The sequence below is a fragment of the Montipora foliosa genome, chromosome 11 (genome assembly GCF_036669935.1).
Source record: "Montipora foliosa isolate CH-2021 chromosome 11, ASM3666993v2, whole genome shotgun sequence".
Classification (NCBI taxonomy): Eukaryota; Metazoa; Cnidaria; class Anthozoa; order Scleractinia; family Acroporidae; genus Montipora; species Montipora foliosa.
Genome location: NC_090879.1, coordinates 7,761,260 through 7,781,616, shown reverse-complemented (window position 1 = coordinate 7,781,616; position 20,357 = coordinate 7,761,260). Strand labels below are relative to the sequence as shown.

The 20,357-nt window shown below is 40.0% G+C and overlaps 1 protein-coding gene across 1 annotated transcript in view; it reads right to left on the bottom strand.

Moving 5' to 3' along the window:
- Positions 1-2,658: 2,658 nt before the first annotated feature.
- The window catches only part of LOC137974812 (active breakpoint cluster region-related protein-like), a 36,160-nt gene continuing 18,461 nt past the window's right edge, over positions 2,659-20,357 (bottom strand). Inside the window, exons 12-27 of the mRNA XM_068821804.1 lie at positions 20,160-20,299; positions 19,882-19,944; positions 18,964-19,026; positions 17,773-17,854; positions 17,391-17,461; positions 14,867-14,909; positions 14,304-14,369; positions 11,955-12,052; positions 10,579-10,680; positions 10,282-10,344; positions 9,494-9,603; positions 9,315-9,376; positions 8,699-8,776; positions 8,312-8,446; positions 6,956-7,061; positions 2,659-6,384 (exon numbers count right to left, since the gene is read on the bottom strand). Coding sequence (XP_068677905.1) covers positions 6,099-6,384; positions 6,956-7,061; positions 8,312-8,446; positions 8,699-8,776; positions 9,315-9,376; positions 9,494-9,603; positions 10,282-10,344; positions 10,579-10,680; positions 11,955-12,052; positions 14,304-14,369; positions 14,867-14,909; positions 17,391-17,461; positions 17,773-17,854; positions 18,964-19,026; positions 19,882-19,944; positions 20,160-20,299 — 1,568 coding nt within the window. The 3' untranslated portion in view covers positions 2,659-6,098. The remainder of the gene's footprint in view (positions 6,385-6,955; positions 7,062-8,311; positions 8,447-8,698; positions 8,777-9,314; positions 9,377-9,493; positions 9,604-10,281; positions 10,345-10,578; positions 10,681-11,954; positions 12,053-14,303; positions 14,370-14,866; positions 14,910-17,390; positions 17,462-17,772; positions 17,855-18,963; positions 19,027-19,881; positions 19,945-20,159; positions 20,300-20,357) is intronic.

Here is a 20,357-nt window from a genome sequence, read left to right as displayed (position 1 = left end):
TTATGAAAATTAGTTTTGATTCATATGTAAAATAGAACTAATTACCATCACAAAAACTTCGAACGTAGACTCGCTTTGAAGAAGAGGCAGACATGAACTCGGAAATGGCCTATTGGTTCAGATAAGTGCGACTTTTCTCATTTTCGTTTGAATTTTATTAGGGCGGAAATTGTCTGAGCTATCCAAAACATAGACTTGCTTGCGTAAGAACGACTTTACTACTCCAAAGAACATAGCGCAGAGCGTAAGAGCTCTAAACTGTAAAAGGAGAGTAAAATATAGGGGAAACACCTCGTCAGTTGATCATGTAGATCCTTCTTAGCTCCGATCGGGTTTGGTCCACGTACCTTTTTTTCTTAAAAGTTTTTTTTTCCAATTGATCGCATGTCTCTGTGGCGAAATTTGAATTTGGGGTGAAAAGAGAAATAGAATTTTCGCCCCTTGTCAAACGATTTGCCCTCAGTTTGCAATGATTTGTTTTGATGTGATGTTTACGGGCGGCTTGTAGAAATCGGCTGACCTCAGTTTAAGCCCTTCCATGCTAGTAGAGATCTCTCTTCTTCCTAATACTAACATTTTTCTTTTTTTTTTTTATTGGTCCATGTGAAAATATAATCTAAATACATTTTTCTCTGTCGTCCTCCTGATTTTGTTCCTTCAACTTTTCCTTCCATGATTACTCTTAGCAACTCATTGTGTCTCATGACATGTCCAAAATATTCCACTTTCCTTCTCTGAATCGTATACAACAATCTGTGATTTTCGCCAGCCGTTTGCAACACTCTGTCTTTGGTGAGCTTCTTTTTCCAGCTAATGTTGAGCATTCTTCTCCAACACCACATTCAAAAGCCTGCAATCTTTTCACCAAGTCTGCGTTTTGTGTCCATGTTTCAGCTCCATAGAATAAGACAGACGAGACCACACATAGCATATTATCTTGCGTTTTCTTTTTGCCGAACGACTAACTTTTGAATTGGACAAAAACTTCCTCAACTGACCGAATCGAGTCTTGGCTTCCATTATGATCCTAATCTTCACAACTTTTTCTCTCCTTGCATCTATTGTAATTTTGCTTCCAAGATAGCAGAAATGATCAACTTCTTCTATATTCTCATTTCCAACTTGAAATTTCACTTTTTTGACCATTTTCGCTCCAGATGATAGCACTTCCTCTGATTTCTTGCTGATTAGCATAGCTTTAGTGTTCTTTGCATTTAATCTCAATCCGTGGTTCTCGTTTGGTTTTCGCACTCGATCCAACATTATTTGAAGATTTTCGTCACTCTCACTGAAGGTATCATCTGCCTACCTAATGTTACTAACTTTCCTTTCTTCTATTCTTTATTTTCGAATTCCCCATAATACACTTTGTTTGCCCCGCAAATTTTGCATAAACCATTGTTTTCAAATGCTCTTGGGAATATGCAGTGTCCCCAAGAGCATTTGAAAACAATAGTTTATGCAAAATTTGGGGGGCAAACAAAGTGTATTATGGGGAATTCGAAAATGGAGAATGGTTACACCCAGTTTCTCCGTGTCTCCTTCACGCATGATCATTTCGGTGTAGAAGTTGACTAAGCGTGGCGAAAGTACACATCCTTGTCTGACACCTCTTCTTATCGTCGTCCACTCTGACAAGTCATTTTCCAATCTCGTTGCAACTTTCTGCTTCCAGTACAGATTCTGTGTTAGTTATAAATTGCACTTGCCAATGTGATGTTTCGCGAGTAGTTCAATAAGGTTGTGGTGTTGTACTTTGTCAAATGCTTTCTGTTACGGTAGTCGATGAAGCAGAAATAAACATCTTTTTGTAAACCTTGTTCAGTAACTTCAGGAGCTTATGTTTGCCAATTTCTCCCATGTGCTTTATCATTTCTATTACCATTTCACCTTGTCCACTCGCTTTTCTTTCTTTCATCTCCTTTATAGCAAAAGACTTCACGGGTACGGGTCTCTTTTCCCGTACTCGTTAGCCCAGCGAACGCAAGAGAAAAGGGACCTCTGCTAGCTGGGAAATTAAGCCCCGTCTACACGGGCATGTTTTACGTGACAATTTTTATTTGCTCTCGTAGACGAGGAAATTTGGCCAATTTTTATGTGACAAATGTATTTGCTGAAAAACTGGCGGGCGTGTTAGCTCTTATGTGACAAAAGTTGTCCAATTCGAAAAATTGCTCGTGTAGACGACTCGTCCTTAAGCTTCATTTATCTCCGAAAAATGCGTGGTTACCCCCAATTTTCTTTTTCGATACCGAGGTCACTTGCTACGTTCTGCTTTCTCCTCATAGTTTTGAACCGCGCAAAAATATCCTTGTATTAATAAGCACCAGCCATAGGAAATCCGAGTATCTCGAGATGCGCAGAACGTATGCGTAATAACAATAGTAGGCACCGTCCTTAAGATGATCATCGCAGTTATTTATTAACGTCTCGGTGGTTGCAAACGATCGAGGTTATCCAGGGGAATTGCGTTCTCCCTTTAGGTACACAAGAAGGCGTACTGAAATGAGCGCCGAAATCTCGAGCCTCTAGTGGGGTCTGGGGGCATGTTCCCCAGAAAAGGTTTATTTTTAGGGCCTCGGAAATGCCATTTCCCCATGATTTCCAGGTTTCACAAATCAAAGCGTGAAAAACCGATAACTATTCAGAACTTTGTTGTTTATTTGCCAACCTTTGATACTACTGATATTTAACAATTATTCTTTGAAATCGAGGTGAATAGTGCATAATAAATATTCTGCCACTATTTACCGAGATTGAAAAGAATAATTGTTTTAGTATATACACGCGACGTGATCTTAACAACACTCGATCTCAACATTTCCAGAAGAAAACCATTCAAAGTAGATTTAATTGACATCTCAGTTCATGCATAGAAACCGTGCAAGCGGTACTGTATTCACCAAGTTTTCTTTTCGTAAAATAGGGAAGTTATCTGTTTAAAAACATTACTTTTGTTATTCAAATGTGCCAACCACAGGAACAAAAGACCCTTTGTCTCGACAGCCAATGAGGCCCTGGTTGGCACATTAATGGCGATAGGTGATGTCAACGATATCTTCCCTATAGCAGCAATACAAGAGAAAACTCTTGCACGTGTAGAAGTTGCTTTTCGCCAAAGAATGTATAAATAAAAAAGTCAAATAAATAAATATATTTGTTGTTAGATTTTCGAGGTACGCACCCGCGTACGTGCGTATATGGTCGCTTCGCCCCTGCCATCGAAATGACAGCGGCTATTATATGAGAACCAACCTTTACGTGGCTGAAAATGAAACTAGCGATCCACAAGGCCTAAAGTGTTCGTTTATTTTAGTAAATTTATTTACAACAGTCAATTCTACAACTCTAAAATAACTTATCAGAAGTAGTAATTCATTAAGCCTCTTTACATACTTTATTTGTACACAGGAATGATTTGCAACTATTCAGTTAAGTTACGCTACGGAAACCGTCCCAAATTTAATAACTCAACGATTTTGAGCAAACGTTTGTGATTTGTGAACCACCACGAGACTTATGATATGTAAATCCTAAACCATAAACCATACGCTTTACGGATCTGTGAGAACGCGGTAGTGACCAGCGCATACGCACGGCAAACCCAAAAAAGGTAGCTTTCAAAGGGTATGAAACATTTTGCTAAAACCCAACGTCACGATAAAATATAGGGAAAGTTCATTTTAACCTAAAATCTTTCAGTACTTAGGTTCTCATCAACTCTTGAAATCAACTAGTCTGCATTTCAAGTAAATTCAGTGTCTTATAAATATCATAGTTCGTCATAAGATAAAAGTCTGCTTTTCATTAATTTAACCCAAAAAATTTACTATAAATGGAGACACATTCAGGGATTTGTACAGATACTAAAATATATCTCTATGATCTATAGCGAGTATGGGTATTGTCATTCAAGTAACAAAAAGGCCTAAGATAAGTTGCATTAGGGGGTGTTAAGGAACTTAAGCAACGACAACGGCGACGTCAACGAGAACGTCACAAATCTGCATATTTAGTGGGCAAAAACAATAGCTTTGCACGCCCTGCACGTTTTTTTTAAACTTTTGTCCATTTCTTTGCCGTCGTCAGCAAAACAACAAAGTGAAATAGCCAAATTTGAGGTCTTACGAAGAACGCCAGCACTTGAGGATAAATTTTCATTTTCTCCTCTAAATTAAGAGCCGTTCCGACCATTTTTGAGGATTTACCACACTCTTGTCATACTGAAAGTATTGAAATAGTCACGAAGTGATTACAATAACTCGTATTTATAGTTTAACACGACGTTCTCGTTGCTTAAGTTCCCTATTTACATGAGACCGGGACGAACTCAGACCGGTATGAAATGTTTGCAGCCGTTTACATAAAACCGGACAAAATTATATCTTTTGTCTCCTAAATATATCGCTGACCCAAAAGCATACAAGCGTGAAGTTTGTGGACCCGGTTTGAGATTTGTTGCCATTTACGTGAGACCGGTACGAGAATTTCTCGCCTCGGTCCAGCAACCGAGATGAAGGCAGACCGGTCCCATGTAAACGCATAAAAAGAAATGAATGGAGGCCAATACAAACTCATGCTGGTATGACTTTGTCCCGGTCTCATGTAAATACCCCCTCATAGGCCGTCCCCCGTTTACAGTCGAAAGCGTTTCCTCATTTTGGGTTGGTCCAACGGAGTCAGACAATCAATCAGACAATCAGAAGTAATCTTTAAAAAGAAAAAACAGTTTCAAGCTGCAGAAACAGTCGAGTGGCAGCTAGGGGTCAGAAACGAGTAGAATCACTGTTAACATATTTCTCTCCCTCGCGGACAGAAGGCTTCTCCAGTGGAAGAGTGTCCCGTTCAATCTGGAGTTAAAATTTAAACTGAAAATCTATACGCAAAAAACGCAATGTAAATATTTCAGATTAAATGTTTCAAAAATGTTTTACCAAGTCAACACTTTCCTCGTATCTTTTTTTGTTTGAAAACAAACGGGAGACGACAACGGTAAACGGGAGACGACAACGGTACACGGGAGACGACAACGGAAACAGCCTTATCAAACTAAACGGAGAAAGTTACGTACGTATGTGGTGGTCAACTAGAAAGCCTTCGCTACTTTGACCACCAGACACATTTTATAACCTGTACTGTAATTATTTTATCTTGTAACCATGTGTTGTGACTATACTTTTCTTTCTATGTTGAAATGGTATGTGAAATGAATCATATGTGAACTGCGGATATGAAATCAAGTGAAGCTATTATTTTCGCAGTTATGAGCGCAATTTTTGCAATTACGTAGAGAAGCCTGAAAAATTCAGGACTTCAACCCCGTTGAAGTCCTGAATTTTTCAGGCTTCTCTACGCAATTGCAAAAATTGCGCTCATAACTGCGAAGATCATAGCTTCACTTGGTTTTCTTTCTATGTTAATGTTGTGTAAATAGTGTGAAATAAATGAACCATTCAAGGTTTAGAAACGAAACAAGCTTCGTTAAGCCAGGGAACAGATAACAGGATTAATATAAATCCAGTCGCTCGAGTTAAGAGTGAAAACATATTACTGCAACAGAAATGTATTATCCAAAAAAAAAAAGAATCAGACATTCCTATTGAAATGTTACTTTGCTCATGAATGGTAAGAGATATCTCGAATCTGTGTTTGTCAAAGTGAATTTACTATTTGAAGCACAAATATACTTGTCATTGCTTCACAAATTCCACTAATGTGACGTGAGAAAATTTGAAAAATTGCTGTTAAAAGGAACTATAAATTACGAACGACACGTTGAGGATAAAAATCTTACTTTACATAACTAAGAAATGATATTTAAACCCTCTTAAACGACCTCCTGTATTCATAAAGGGAGATTTTGCTCCAATGCTTCTTGAAAACAAAAGTGACTTTCAGAATTTTAAAAGTTGTACGTAGTACCCAAACCAACCCTCAGAAGCGAGGATCGAGTAACTTGGAACCGAGGTATGAAGATAAGCACGCCCCAATCTTTCACAGGGGTCGCAACAAAACGCCCACCTGGCACATGTTAAGCTCTAAAACGGAGATACGTGAACCCCTACGGCTTCTACTGAATTGTAACGCATCGTCGAATATCATATCAGCCTGTCTGACTGCTCGGTCGGGTCTGGTGCGATCACAATTTCTGGGGGTTTTCGCGGGTCAAGTCTATGCATGAGTTGTGGATCGGAGGGAAGTTGGACAGAAGAAAACTTGAGAAACCAAAGGAAAATACTGACTTGGCACATCACATCTAGCGTGCCTTGGGCCAGGTCGGTTGGGTCGGCACCGGAGCACGATGATGGACGAAGAATGTTGGGACCAAACACTGTGGCCAAGTTGTTTTGCCCCATTTTATTCTGCTCTTGATGTTCGCTCACTCTAAATTTAACATAGCAAAATAAAAAAAGAAACAATTATCATAATTTTCAAAAATCCACCGTTACGCTGAATTATACTGTTCGATCTAACTTGTGACCATATGACCTCCCTACGGTTATGCGTTATAAGTATAGGAAATCTATGAACGCAAGATTAGTGCATTTTGTGATTCATGGGCACGAGAAATGTTTTCAAAGTTCTCAAAACAAAATTACTCAATCGCTGTGTTTCCCTAGCAACTGCTTCCGTATTGCACCTCATAACCTATTTATGCATTCGTCATTGACCAATCAGAAACACGACATTCTGTTATGTATATTTAATTATAGTAGGTCTAAATCTTTCTCGTTTCTCTTTGCACCTTTCTCGCTATGATGCCCGTGTGTGAACCACGAAGTATGCTTTCTCTAGGAAGTTGCAACGGCATGCTAAAAGCACTGTCTGTATCTCATTTGGAAATCAGCAACACTGAGCCGATCTAATCATTTTGAGGACACACCACAGTCCGGAAATAACAGGCTATTCCAGAATGTGATGTGAGCTAGAGCTGAGAGAGCCGAGATATTCGTACCTCCTGAGATGATCCAGCAGATATGCGCTCGTAAGCCGGTTGGGTGTTGGTAACGTTTCAAACACCTCCATCATCGCCTTCTTCTTTTCTTCCGGTTCCTTGATACCTGCAGCAGAACATTTGCCCTGTCTCATTGACCTTATTCTTAATGCGGCTGAAGATGTGCAAACGGGCCCAGCCAGCGTTGTTTTAAAACACGAACAGACCATTTTACAATTGCACGCTTATTTACCTCGCCTTTGAATGAACTAAGTCTGGAATTGACCTTGCTCTGTTAGAAACCCAACTGTTTTTCTTATGTTAATGTTGTTTTCATTCCAATTAGTAGGAATTTACATAAGAAAAACAGTGAGATTTCTACATCTACATGAAATTCAAAGCATGGTCAACTCCAGCCTCACTTTCATTCAGAGGCCAGGTAACTAAGCACACAACTGCAAAATGGGCTATTCTCTTCAGTTTTGTAAATGCTAACGAGACGTGCGAGACCAACTCACTAACTGGCAAAAAGAATGAACAAAGTTGCCGCCTCTTCCAAAAAAGGTCAATTCATTTCACTGGCCTGCACCAAGATTTTTGAGGCACTGTAAGTTCGGTTATCACATTCAATACGGTCCAGGGTATAAATGCTAAAGTTTAGCTAATTATCTATCACACTAACCTTGTCACATTGTCGGGTAACCTATTCAAGCCGGCAGTTGCATACTTGAATTGCGATGATAGCTCAACTAGTAAAGTGGTACTATGATAAAAAAATCACTACCTTTTTTTTTCCTTCAGATTTTTAAAGTTTGTTACCTTAACACTTGACTGGCAAAATTTTGAGGTTTGATTTTAATCTAAAAGGCTGTTTACTGCGATCGTAAGTTTTGGATTTCACGGTCTGCCATTACTCACGTTCAAAACTGGCCGATTGGACTTCAGAGGGTTGGATCTAGGGGAAGTGACGCCATTTACTCACAATCTGAAAATTTCAGCGTGTAAATGCAGCTTATTGTATATGCAAAAAAGGGGTTAAAAAGTCTGAAATCCTGAAACTGTGACTCCAGTGCTGCATATTAATTCAGCCGTGTACATCCGCATTGCGTTCTTAAACTAGTGAGTCTTTGACATCACTTTCTCCTCTATACAGTTCTCTCAAGATTTTACAGTTAGTAATGGCGGACCGTTAAAATTTGAACATTATAGTTAAAATAAACAGGTTGTATTGTGACATCAAGGCTTGAAACTTACGTCACTTAGTGTTTAGTTAACATAGTTTTTAAAATCCAAAAGAAAAGGAGATGTTTTTGGTCATAGCAGCGCTCTCCTAATGCGAGCGATATGTGGAGTAAGGAAACCGGAAATCACACTTACAACTCGCTTCCACAAACTTGGGATAACATTCATCCGTAAATAGAGGCTCTGGCAGATCCCTGAGGTATGCTTTCAAAAGACTTGCTACTGCGTATATATCTGCCTCGGCAACTTGAACCAAGGCACTTTGACTGTCTGAGGGATTTGAAAAGAACAGGTATTTCAGTTGAAATGACTTCCCAGTGAAATATAAGGGGAAGGGGGCATGCTAAATTCGGGAACACCGGAGTGAGAAACCCTGGGGAACGCGGTTGATCTTCCCACCCAAGGTTAAAGGTTTCCGTGACGAAGTTTATAAGATCATCGCAGTTAGATACGAAACTTAAATAAGCTTGAAAAAAACCCAGGACTGAACGGGATTCGAACACGAGACAGAAACGAACTTACTGTTATCAAAGGCGTCTTTAAGCCTCCTGACTTCGGAAGTTGCCCCGGACAATCGATAAATCCCAACCTCATCCATTCCTAAAATAAAGACACTTTGCGTTACAACAACTTCCAACGAGCCTGTGGCTAGGCCACCGAATCGGTCATTTCCCGGTTCATTTCAGTTTCTTTCTGACCCTATGATTCCCACGATTGAAACGTTCATTCTCCTAACCAGTACGACGGATTTCTTTAATCGGGTGGTCATGAGAATTTGGTTTTATATCAAGATCACACCTCTTCAGTTGATAATATTCTTCATTCTCAATACCTGCCTGACTGACATTTCCTTGAAATTGTAAGGAGAATTTACATGCTGTTCACTCCTGGGAGTCCAAGGGTTAAAACCAAGTCCAAGTATCAAATAAGTTATCATCCTTGCATGAAGTAAAACGCATCACCATAAAACAAAAACACTGCACGTGGAATAGCTGTGGCAAGCGTAACTTTTCCCTCGCTTCGCTTTCCCCGATTACGCCTGCCCGGCCAAGCAGCCTACGCGCTGTGAAAGACACTGATATGAAATGTTGCTCAAAGGTCTTTGAACATTAATAAGCAAAACGAGGGCACAACTTACCTCTTTTCTCGACTTCTTGAACGCATCCGATAACAACCAAAGGAATATCGCTATTTTCCCGCCTACAAGAAAAAAGATGCAAATTGTCAGAAGATCTTTACTCAAATGTGGAAGAAAATGGGTCAGGAGAACGCCAGCTTTGTTGCAGTTGACACCAAAAGAAATACTTGATCCTCTACCTTGACACTTTAGCAATATCAACCCCAAAAACGCCCTTTTCTGTCAAAGACTTCTTCCTCTGAATTCCTTGAGTTGTCTTGGAGTACTGCAATGACAGCGTGACAGCACCCTGTGACAGAAACGATCAACGTCAGCCTTTACGTAGCGCAATCTCAAAATGACAACTTTTGAACAACGGATATAGACCTCATTCATAATGGCGGCCTTATATCAAATATTCTTTTGTTTTAATGATAATAGGCCTTTCTAGCCTCGCTACGACGACCAAATTTCAAAAGAATATTTGTTTCAAAATGAGGGCAGTAGGTCTAATTAACATAAAAACAAAAGAATGTAAAGGTGGTCGAATTTCTTTTAAAGTGGTCTATTCGAGCGAGTATCTGCAACTGGGCTCTTGCATCCGTGAATGAGTACTGAGAATTTAATGAAGAAACGAAAGAAAATGAAAGAAGAAAGACTGAGATGCAATAAATTCGAAATCGAAATATTACTTCGACAGAAGGCTTTTCCCGTTTACAAAAAGAATACGGAAAATCATAAAATTGTAAATATTACTCAAACAAGGGTTGCAAATTCTTGCGATTAATTTTAGTCAGACCGCTTATACTTGCCACTGAATCAGGCATAGAACATTGACTTCTAAAATCTGGGTTCATTTCATAGTTTTTCCCGTCCATTTCGGGGGGGGGGGGAGGGGAGGGAGAGGAGGAGGACAAGGAGGGGGGGGGGGGGGCTACTAAGGTACTAAATGACAAATGTTTAAATAAATAAAAGAAAAGAAGCACACCTGCTTATCCAAAGAGATTGTAATCGTCCTTTTCTTAAGATCCGTCAAGTTTTCCTTCAGGAGCTAAAACAAGAGGCAATAATGATCATAAACAAAGGATGAAAATGTAAGACAGTTACTGAGGAAATAAGCGCAAAAGTAACATTTCAGTTCGGAAAGCGATGTACCATGTACAGGCAGAAAAGGAAGTAATCAACATTGTGGTGTTTGAATTGATAAAAAGTGAATGACGAAAGATACCTACGAATCAGTCACATCCGCAAAACAAGCATGCAAGTACCTTTGTAACTCACTCACCTCTATTTTTCCTTGCGCAAGATGCTCATCCCTGTTTAGCCTGCTTTTGCAGTAAACATGAAGTTTCAGTTCTCTCGTGCCCTCGACCTCAACGTCAAAGCCCTAAGGACGAAAAACAAGCGGTTCGTAATTCTTAGGGGTTCAATTTGAGATAAAGGGTAGACGTAACGGAAGAATCGTAAAAATTCAAACCTACACGGGCATAAGAGGTGCGATGCTCAGTGTTAGGCATTTTACATGTGCGGGATCTAATGCAAATGAGCGAAAACAATACATTTTTCTCAATTGCATTGGATTCGGCACATGTAAAATGCGACGTTTAAAACGGGCCTTAAATAGACTGCGCTGGGATATTAAATATTTACATTGCGCAAAAATAACTTGACTTTTTATAACTAAATGTTTGTGGAGACAATTTACACCTCTAAATGGAGTTAAAGACCTTTTTTGGAATGCATTACACATTACAGCAAGCGGGACTCTTTTGAACAAAGATAAAAATATCTTGCTGTAATTCTGATGTACGAGATTATTGTTGGCTACTGTAACACCGAAAGTCACATATATATAGTACTCGTATCAGATCTAACCAAATTCTGTTCGCACTACTATTGTAAATACTGTTTCTGCCATTGGTATATCAGTGAATATTTTGAGCAAAAGCCGATACAACGTAGACTTGATTTTAGTGGTGTACTATATTTCGGCTGGCCAAAGCAGCCTTCTTCAGGTACAATGAGAGTTTACATTGGATTGCTTCTACGTACATATATATAGTAAATGGATGTTGACGTTATACTGGAAAAAAAGCAAAAGCAATCCAACGTAAACTCTCATTGTACCTGACGAAGGCTGGTTTGGCCAGCCGAAATATAGTACACCACTAAAATCAAATCTACGTTGTATCGGCTCTTGCTTAAAATATTTAGTTTCTCAACTTGTAATTACGCCGATCAGATCAAGCCACTGATCCAACGTACACCGACAGGAAGATTGTCCACAGTTGCTTGCTTCAAAACTCTGGTATATCAGTGACTGGAACTCCGTCCCTCCGTATATTATGACTTCACCCAGTTTTCTTTCCTTGACTGGGAGAAATCATTATTCCTCAAGCATCTACGCTCACAAGTTGTGTAAATTCCCCGTAGTTAGTATCTCTTGCATGTACCCCATTTTTGTATTGTGTGGAGGGTAGTCCTAGTATGGGAACTTCAGTTTCCCCCTGCCATCCACTTCGGTTAGCAAACTGTGGCTGGCGGGATTTCGAGCGTCGAAACCCAAAAGCGCCAGCCTTCTCCCGCGCTCCGAAACAACACGACCGACAGCTACGCAGTTTCAGCAAACTGGTATAAAATGAGCACAGCTTAAAACCTAACCTGGTCCCAGACAGGATCACCAGTTGCTTTGCATGTCTTCGTCTTTGCCTTGCGGGCAAACTGACCAAAGTGATCTACTTCAACCACACAGCTAAGGTCTAGAATTACAAAGAAAGCCTTGATCTTACAATGGAGTTCAAATGAGGGCCGCTTATCTTTGAAAACCTCTCAAAATGACAGCAACAGCACGACATCAACAATATGGCAATCAAAAGTGTCTAATAAACTCTGTACGGTTGAAGCCAGAAAGGCAATCCCCTCCCACTTCCTTGGACGTTTCTTTGTACCCTAACCTTGGTAACTAACAGAAGTCAATGCTGATATTGTACCAAAGTTTCACGGAGGAAGTTTAATTACTGCCATGTTTAGCTGCTTTCCTAAAGACTGATTCAATTTCAAACGTAATGGTTTGCTTTAAGTGCCTATCATCTCAACAAACCTCTCCACTTAATTTATTGTCCGAAATCGTCCCAAATAATGCGTGTTCAACTGTTGTTTTCACAACCTTTTCGTTGAAAACCCACCTTTTTATTCGCTTTAATTGAGTGACGAAAAAAGTGGTCAAAGTTTGATCCATGACCGAGCAATGAAGGGGAATGGGTTCGAACAGGAGTGACTTCACAAGTTACTCAGTTTGCATCGCTGTTTTCACAGAACTACAGCAATGAAAGAAATGTATATTTGACGTGCGAGTTATTGATGAAAGATAGAAGTGATACATTTTTTTCATTGAACGAGTCCTTCCGCGGTAACACAAACAAATTTAACTGCTCCCGACTGTGTGGCTTCATAGCTCGGTTGGTTGAGCACTGCACCGGCGCAGTGGTCACTGGTTCGAATCCCTTTGAAGTCTCCTGGATTTTTCAGGTGCTTGCAAAGTGACAATAGACCATTTTCGAATTCTCACGGCTGGACTGGATCTAGCATGAAATGGAGGCTAATGCGGGCAAATCTTTTCAAATGCAAATTAATTTGCCCGCATTAGCCTCCATTTCATGCTAGATCCAGTCCAACCGTTAGAATACGAAACTGGCCTATTGCTGGTTTTCACTCACGTGATCAACAGCCATGTTTTTCGACGAAAACAAAAGGAAGCATTTGCATAATAATAGAGTTAAATTCCCGGAGGATTTGGTCGGGGCACCAACATGGCCGCCTTTTCTTTGTTTAGGGCACCAACATGGCGGTCGTGACGTCATGTGAAAACCGACAATTGCTTAAATTATTCAGATACGTGCTACGATCACTTCGACTCTTTCAACTACCACAACGCCGCAAGCAGTCTGTGAGATCAACCCGGTATTAAACAATTTGTCTTCCTTGCGAGGTCGTTTATTACTACTAGTTCTTCCATGTTTTAAGAGCCTCTAAAAAAGTGACTTTGAAGGAGAGCGTTTAATGAACCAAAGTATCAGTGCTAGACAATTGCAGGGAATTGTTGCGCGCAAAGCGGTTTTTTTTTTAGGTGACAGACACTTAAATCAGGGTTTTTGTTTGAGACCGGAGCCCGGACGTTTCATGCAGTTGTTTACCATTTCACGTCCGGTACTTTGAAACTATAAATTTTAAGATTGGTTGGCTCCTTTTTTTTTCCTTTTTGGACCTTAAGTGTCTCAGGAAGTATTGGGCTGAAAACATGACAATCGTGCAAACAAATGATTCAAACTAACAAGAAGGCAAGTCGCCTTATTTTGCTTACTAAACGGAATAATCGAGTTTTATTCACGCGATAAGTTTACTTTCCTTTTTTTTTCCTCCAATCTCAAGAATGTAAACAGCATTTCTGAGTACCAATGCACTTGCATGCAGTCGGCCTTACAACGGAAAATAACCATGTCCGGTCATTTGAAAAGCTATCGAAAACCTTGCTTAAATATGCGTGGGCCAAGGGGTAACCTCTTCAGAACAACAATTTCGTCATTTGACATCGGTCAGATTACCTTGTCTCTGATATAACGTTCCCAATTGGACCGGGACAGCTGCTAGTGGAACATTTGAGTTGTTTATATACAGGGTGGGGTGCCAGTCGATATAAGGATTATCAGGATTATGAGATCTAAATCGAGTCTCTCGATATTTCCAACCGGTTAAAACTCTTCGAATTTCTCCTGCATTTAAAGATACTGTCCTACGACACATCTCTAAAAATTGAACAAGAATTGCGGAGCATATGGTACTAAAGCAAAGCACTTTGCGTTTACGGTTTCTTTCCTATGTTTGCTTTCATTTACGTGTACGGTCAAACTTCAGTACTATCAAGACTGATCCACCGCATCTATATATACTGCTTAACCCAAAAACTCGCAGTCATTTAACAAACTTGGCACCAACGTTAAAGGCAAAAGTTACCATTTTTGTGAAATCCTCTTCCAGATAGAATATGGACGTACAGAACACCATTGAGCAGTCCTTTATCTACATCGAGAAATAGTTGAAAATCACAAAAATGACCGGATTGCAAGACCAGTTACAAAACAACGATACAGGAAAAGAAGACCAGACATTAGGATATAAATTTTTCAAATCTGAAAAGTTATAACGAATCTCATTCAGTTCTTAAAAAGTAAAGAAATAGAATGGTTCCAGCTGAATAATTCTTTCTATCCAGCATGCTTTCTAGTTTCACCATTTCATTCCCAATATCGAAAACGTTCATTCTCCTAACTAGTAACATATATTTCTTTGCTGGGTAGTCACGAGAATTTGGTGTTATATCAAGATCACACATCTTAGGCTGATAATTATCTTCATTCTCAATACCTGTCTGACTGGCATTTCATTGAAACTGTGAGGTGAATTTACATGCTGTTTACTCCCGGGAGTCTGTCGTGTCAAAGGGATCATACAGAATTCAAATTACGCAACCTCGTTCCTTGGGCTTTTACAATAAGAAACTGAATGAGGACTTGTACCTTCTTTCATAGATACTCGGCCAAGTGTCTTGCATGTTCTCAACTAAAAAGAAAATAAATAAAGGCCAGTTAAACGAGAGTACGACAACATCTTCGACTTGCAATTAACAAAAAAAAAAAGTGTATCGCGCAAATAAATGAAGGTGCGATAAAAAATGAGGTTCAGTTATCAATAAGTGGCCTCGAAAGGGTCAGAGACAACCCCGGTACATACTATTCGCAAAGAGCAGGGTATGGAGTTGCCGGTGTTGCAGTCTGTCCTCTGTAGTATATCATAGTTGGAAGGGTAAATGCTCGGAGATATTGGTTACACCAAGCTACCCTAAAATCCGAGGGTAAAGAGAGATTTGACAGTGACAATGAATGAAAGAGCTAATGTCAGGGTAATTTCACTGATCTTTCCGTGCAAGCTAACGTGAGATCATGACTTGGAACTTAAGTTTTACACGGTTACCATTCATGACTATATGAGGAAAAGATATCAAAAAAATTTTAGTAAGGTGACTTGTCCACATGAACTTCGTGGCTATTTACTGAAAATGCGTGTCCATATTTGAAACACATTTGCCAATAGTTTTTCCAGTAAATGCCTTGAGTGACCTAATAGCCTTATTTTTGGCCTAGCTTGATGAAAAAGCTAAAAGGGTCTTCTACGTTCCACAGGGTTATAAACATTGAAGGACTTCGGTTTATGTTCCTTATCCGAGAACACCAGACAGTCTAACCATTTGCAGATGTCCTTACAAAGGCAGCAAAACAGACCGGAGCCAACCGGTCGGCGGCCGCAGGGGAGTTTTGCAATTTTGTCTCCTTCTAACAGTCATACTCCATGCAATAGATGTTACACCGATCACCTTGTCACGCACAACAGTTCTACACGGGGAAAGACTTTCTGATGCCACGTCAAAGCTGCGTTTTAGTACCAGTATAAACAGAGGGAAAAGCTAGTTTTGACAGCTTTACGCTTGTTTTCATATGTCGAGTTTTTTTTCAGCTGGTTTTATAACAAGATGGCAAATGATGCTAATTTTACAGTCCCCAAATGTCAATCTAGAAACACTTAGAGCCGAACAAATAAACCTACGGCTAATGAAGTCTCGAAACGACTACATGTCATATCTCTTGACTTTATTTGTATTGCTCCAGAGAAAGAACTCACAATCCTGCTTCCACACGCTCAGTTGCAAGGACCTTTGACAGCGTCATTGCCAGTGATTACGGCACAATTCCCTCTATCTTAAATATGTCTGTCTTAATTTCAAAAGACTCTTTTTTAACTCTCTTCCGAAACACAGTAAGCCGAAGTTGCGGTATCAAGCTCGCTTCAATGCCGTAAAAGGGTGATTCAAAATTAAGAAACTGTTATTAATGTGATAAGGAGGTGGAAATAAGTATGTGAAATTGACAAGAAAGAAGAGGTGTGAAATTGATCTCCTTAAGCGTCTCATCCGAATGATTTTCTTCTTCTATACCTGAAATAAAAAATGCATGACAGCGGTAGCTTGGAAATTAATAGACGCCACGGGGACGCCACATGCTTTTGGCTTAATGAGCGAGGAAAATGAATTTACAATACATGTTTGAATAACTGCTGAGAAACGTTTCTGACAATAAATCGGCGTTACAATCAAACTGAGAAGAGAAAATGTGTCGAGTGTAACTCACTTGTCGACAAGGAAATACAGGTCCGTATTGAATAGTATGGAGGGTAATGGATGCCTGTAGTTTGGCTGACGTGACAGATAAAGATTTTGTGTGCTGAATAGTGAAATTTTCTCAGCGTGAAACTCGAACGGAAAAGGAAAACAGTTGTTTTGGAGACTGAAAAATATATTCCAAATGAAAAAGTTGTAGGTCACGGTTTGTGAGTTTCGTTGTCAGCAAACAATAAGATTGCGATTGCCACATCTTAAATAAACACACTTGGACTTCCATAAGAGAACATCAACCCTTTTCTGATCGAGAGCTCGCGTGACTTGGTATCAAAACAACAGAACAAAATTAGCACTGCAATGAACAGGATTCCTTACCAACGATTGAGAATCCTTGAAAACATTCGAATCGGAAGCTCTTCGTAACAAACGTAGGTTCGGAGACCACGATCCGCGACGAGAGAGTGGTGATTTCTTTTCCTTAGATTCCACAGGAGTAAGCGAGCCACGTCGAATGACTCTCAGATTTGGAGACAGCGAAAATTTCACTTTTGCCGATGACATGAACGCGACGCCTGTTAGAGCTACAATTGGGTAGACAAGGATCTTAGAGATATTAGGCTCCAAGCTTCAACAGTTAGAAACAGGGCATCTAAACAAACAGAAGGTCCTACGAATTGTCAATTAGTCTAGCTGCCACTTTAATCGCTTCTGGATGTCGCAAGAAACCACCGGTAAACAAAAGGTCTTAGCCAATCGAACACGTTGTTTACACGAAAGCTGAATGGAGGCCGCTTCCCACATGGTCGTTGCGAAGATGAAACTGCGTCGCTTCTGGCGTGCAGTTACGTTAAAAAGAGTTAAAAACTCACCTTTTTGCAGGCTTCCAGCAAGTGATGCAACTCGATCACGCTAAGAGGGGAACAGTCCACTGGTGGATTATCTAAGGGTTTAAGGAGTAGGACGAAAGCACGAGACAATTAGCGAAACCGACGTGATAATAAAGAGACTTAAAATCTAAGTGACAACCTAGGCCACATAAAGTTCTAGCAGAAAACAATAAGGCTTCGTTGGATAGTTCATGGATGCTGTCAAGAAATAGTCAAAATCCCTTGTCTAACTTGGACACACTGCCAACTTTGGTCTAACTCATATACATGTATGTACTAAATTGTGCAATGAAAATCAAATCAACGCCGCCTTCGAGACTTTCAACCAATAAGTGACATTAACCGGGGTGTCGCATTATTTTACCTTCGTTTTGCTCCAAAAGAGGAAGAATTGCTTCTTTCCACTCTGCTTTCTCAACATCGCTCTTGCAAAGTAGTGTGTATGTCTACAAAGACAAACAGAAACTGTTACTACAAACATCGCTTTGTGCCACTTAATAAGACATAATAAAAACTCTTTTCAAAAAGCAACACCGAAACTGTTGCTTATACCCTACGCTTTCATATGATAACGCGTCTAAATGAACGACAGCCTGTCAAAATTTTCAAATCACTTAATGACAGGCATGTTTTCAGCATCCCATCCAAACATTTAAAAAGCGTTGACGACCAGTATGTGAGTCTAAGCATTTAAAAAAACCTTGAACGACTGCTGCCCTTTTAACTGTCAGAATTTACGATCTTATACACTGACTTGACCTTAGACAGCATCACAAACCAGAATTTTCGGATCGATCCCAACAAAACGACTTTCGCGATAAAATCCCGTTGAAAAAACAGTCAGAATCGCAGTGGCAAAACTTGCACGCGTTTACAACAAAAGATTGGCTACTTATTCACCTTGAATACAGAAATCAGAATTAAAGGAGAATCTATGATCAAGAAATAAAACGTTTCTGGTCGCAAAGGAAAAGAAAGGGAAAGATCGTATAAAAAAAAAATTATCGTCTCAATTATTTTTAAGAAATGATCGGCAAATTTGCTTTCACAACCTTCGTAAAACTGAAGAGAATTGTATGAAAAATATTAACGGTGTTCGACATAATCGAATCATTCTTAATTCATGCCACGAACTCGTGAGAGACGACAAGGTCATAATAACGACATTTAAGACCAATTTCTTCATACAGTTAGTGGTCATTCTCGGTCTCAAGGGAAACGATAATGAAAAGTTTGTGATTGGCCAAAAAGGTCTGGTTTCGCGGGAAAAAAACTATTTATGTGAAAACGATGTGACGCAAACATATCAAGTCTCCTGGTCATGGACTCCTGTAACATCCTTGGGCAATATCTTATACGACGCAGCTTGAGAGACGGCGTGGAATTGTTCCAAGGGCGATGGATTTGAATGCCTAAACCCGAGAGCTTTTAGAGCCATGAACGGACACCGGGATGTTAACATTTCGCATGCCAGGACAGAAGTCTCCCAACGACCGCCAATCTTGTTACATCGACTAACTAAGGAGTGTATTATACCAGAAACCCAGGATCTTACCTTCCCTTGCTTGTGGTACAAGGTAAGAGGAAGACTTGGGACAGCTAACAGCAGAGCAGCTTCCTAAAATAACCAAACAACGATAACAAATTAGTCAACGAAACCAGCATTAACTGAGGAAGTGTGTTGAAGAAACCAGCTTTTGGTTTTCTACAACTAAATGTTTAGCTTTTTAATCTTTAAAGTTCTATTAGGAAGCTCTCAACAACGTAAGTGGTTCTCAGAAAGGTCCTGAAGAGCACAGCCCCTTTAGAAGAGTGATGTCATTAGATGGGGGTTGATTTCACGGGGGAGTGTGGCCCAGTGGTTAGGGCGCTTGCCTTGAGATCCGGGGATCCCGCGGTCAAGACGCGTTCTGACCACGGGTTGAATTTGTTCTTGGTAGTCCCTGGTTCAACTTCTCAGCTCCACTTGTAAATAGTCAACTAGCTTGCCTCCGGCCAGTTGGGATTCTTAACAGTTGTTGTTGTTGAATGTTCTCTTCTGTCGTGATTATCTCTCATTGGCTCTGAAAAGCCCCTATGGGGAGTGGTCAATTAAGTATGTATTGTATTGTATTAGGGAGTTTAAGCTTGCGACGTTTTTGAGCCACGGACGGCAATCGGAAGTGAGCTGTTTTCCATTTTAACTTGTCTTGTCAGTATCTCCTTTATATTGCTAAGTATCTTTCCTCCATTAGAGATGATTAGGTTAAAAATATGGGAGACAATACTGTCCTGGCATGCGAAATGCCCTATTGAGTGAGGTTGAGATCGACCGGAACTCTGCCCACATACGATTGCAGTGGTTGAGGGCACGGTTAATAACCACTATGCCATGCGGACTCCTTGTTTTGCGTTCCAGCATTCTTTCTCACTCTGATGATGAGCCAAATATAATGTACTTAGACGAAAAAGTTGTTAGCATTGAAAAGTTTACCAGCGCAGCCTGACGCTTTTTCATCTTTTCCACAACTTTTGATGCTGACTGTGCTCGACGACGCTGGAAAAAAAAAACATGGCACAAAAGTACCTCGGTGAGAAGACAAATTATGAAAAATGGTCGTACTGCATCCCACTCAAAAAACAACTGCACATGTCAAGGGAAAAGTAATCTTCAAAAAAGGATCCAGGTTCAATTTTCTAAATTCTTCAGAATACTTTTCAATGACAAATGATTTGAAATTTCATGTAAGAAAAGAAACATGACAAGTATACCTTAGACGAAGGAGAGGAATCTGGACTTTGCAGCAGATTGGAGGATCCTCCTTCTCGTCTGATCTCTGCTTTTGTGCTGGCTATTCTGCTTTTGAGTAAATCAAATTCCGTCTTGCTTGTAACGGGAATAACTTGTGGTGCTACAACGAAAAGTTAGCCAGCCAGTAATCAGGTCTCGATAGCCGAATTTGAGGTTAT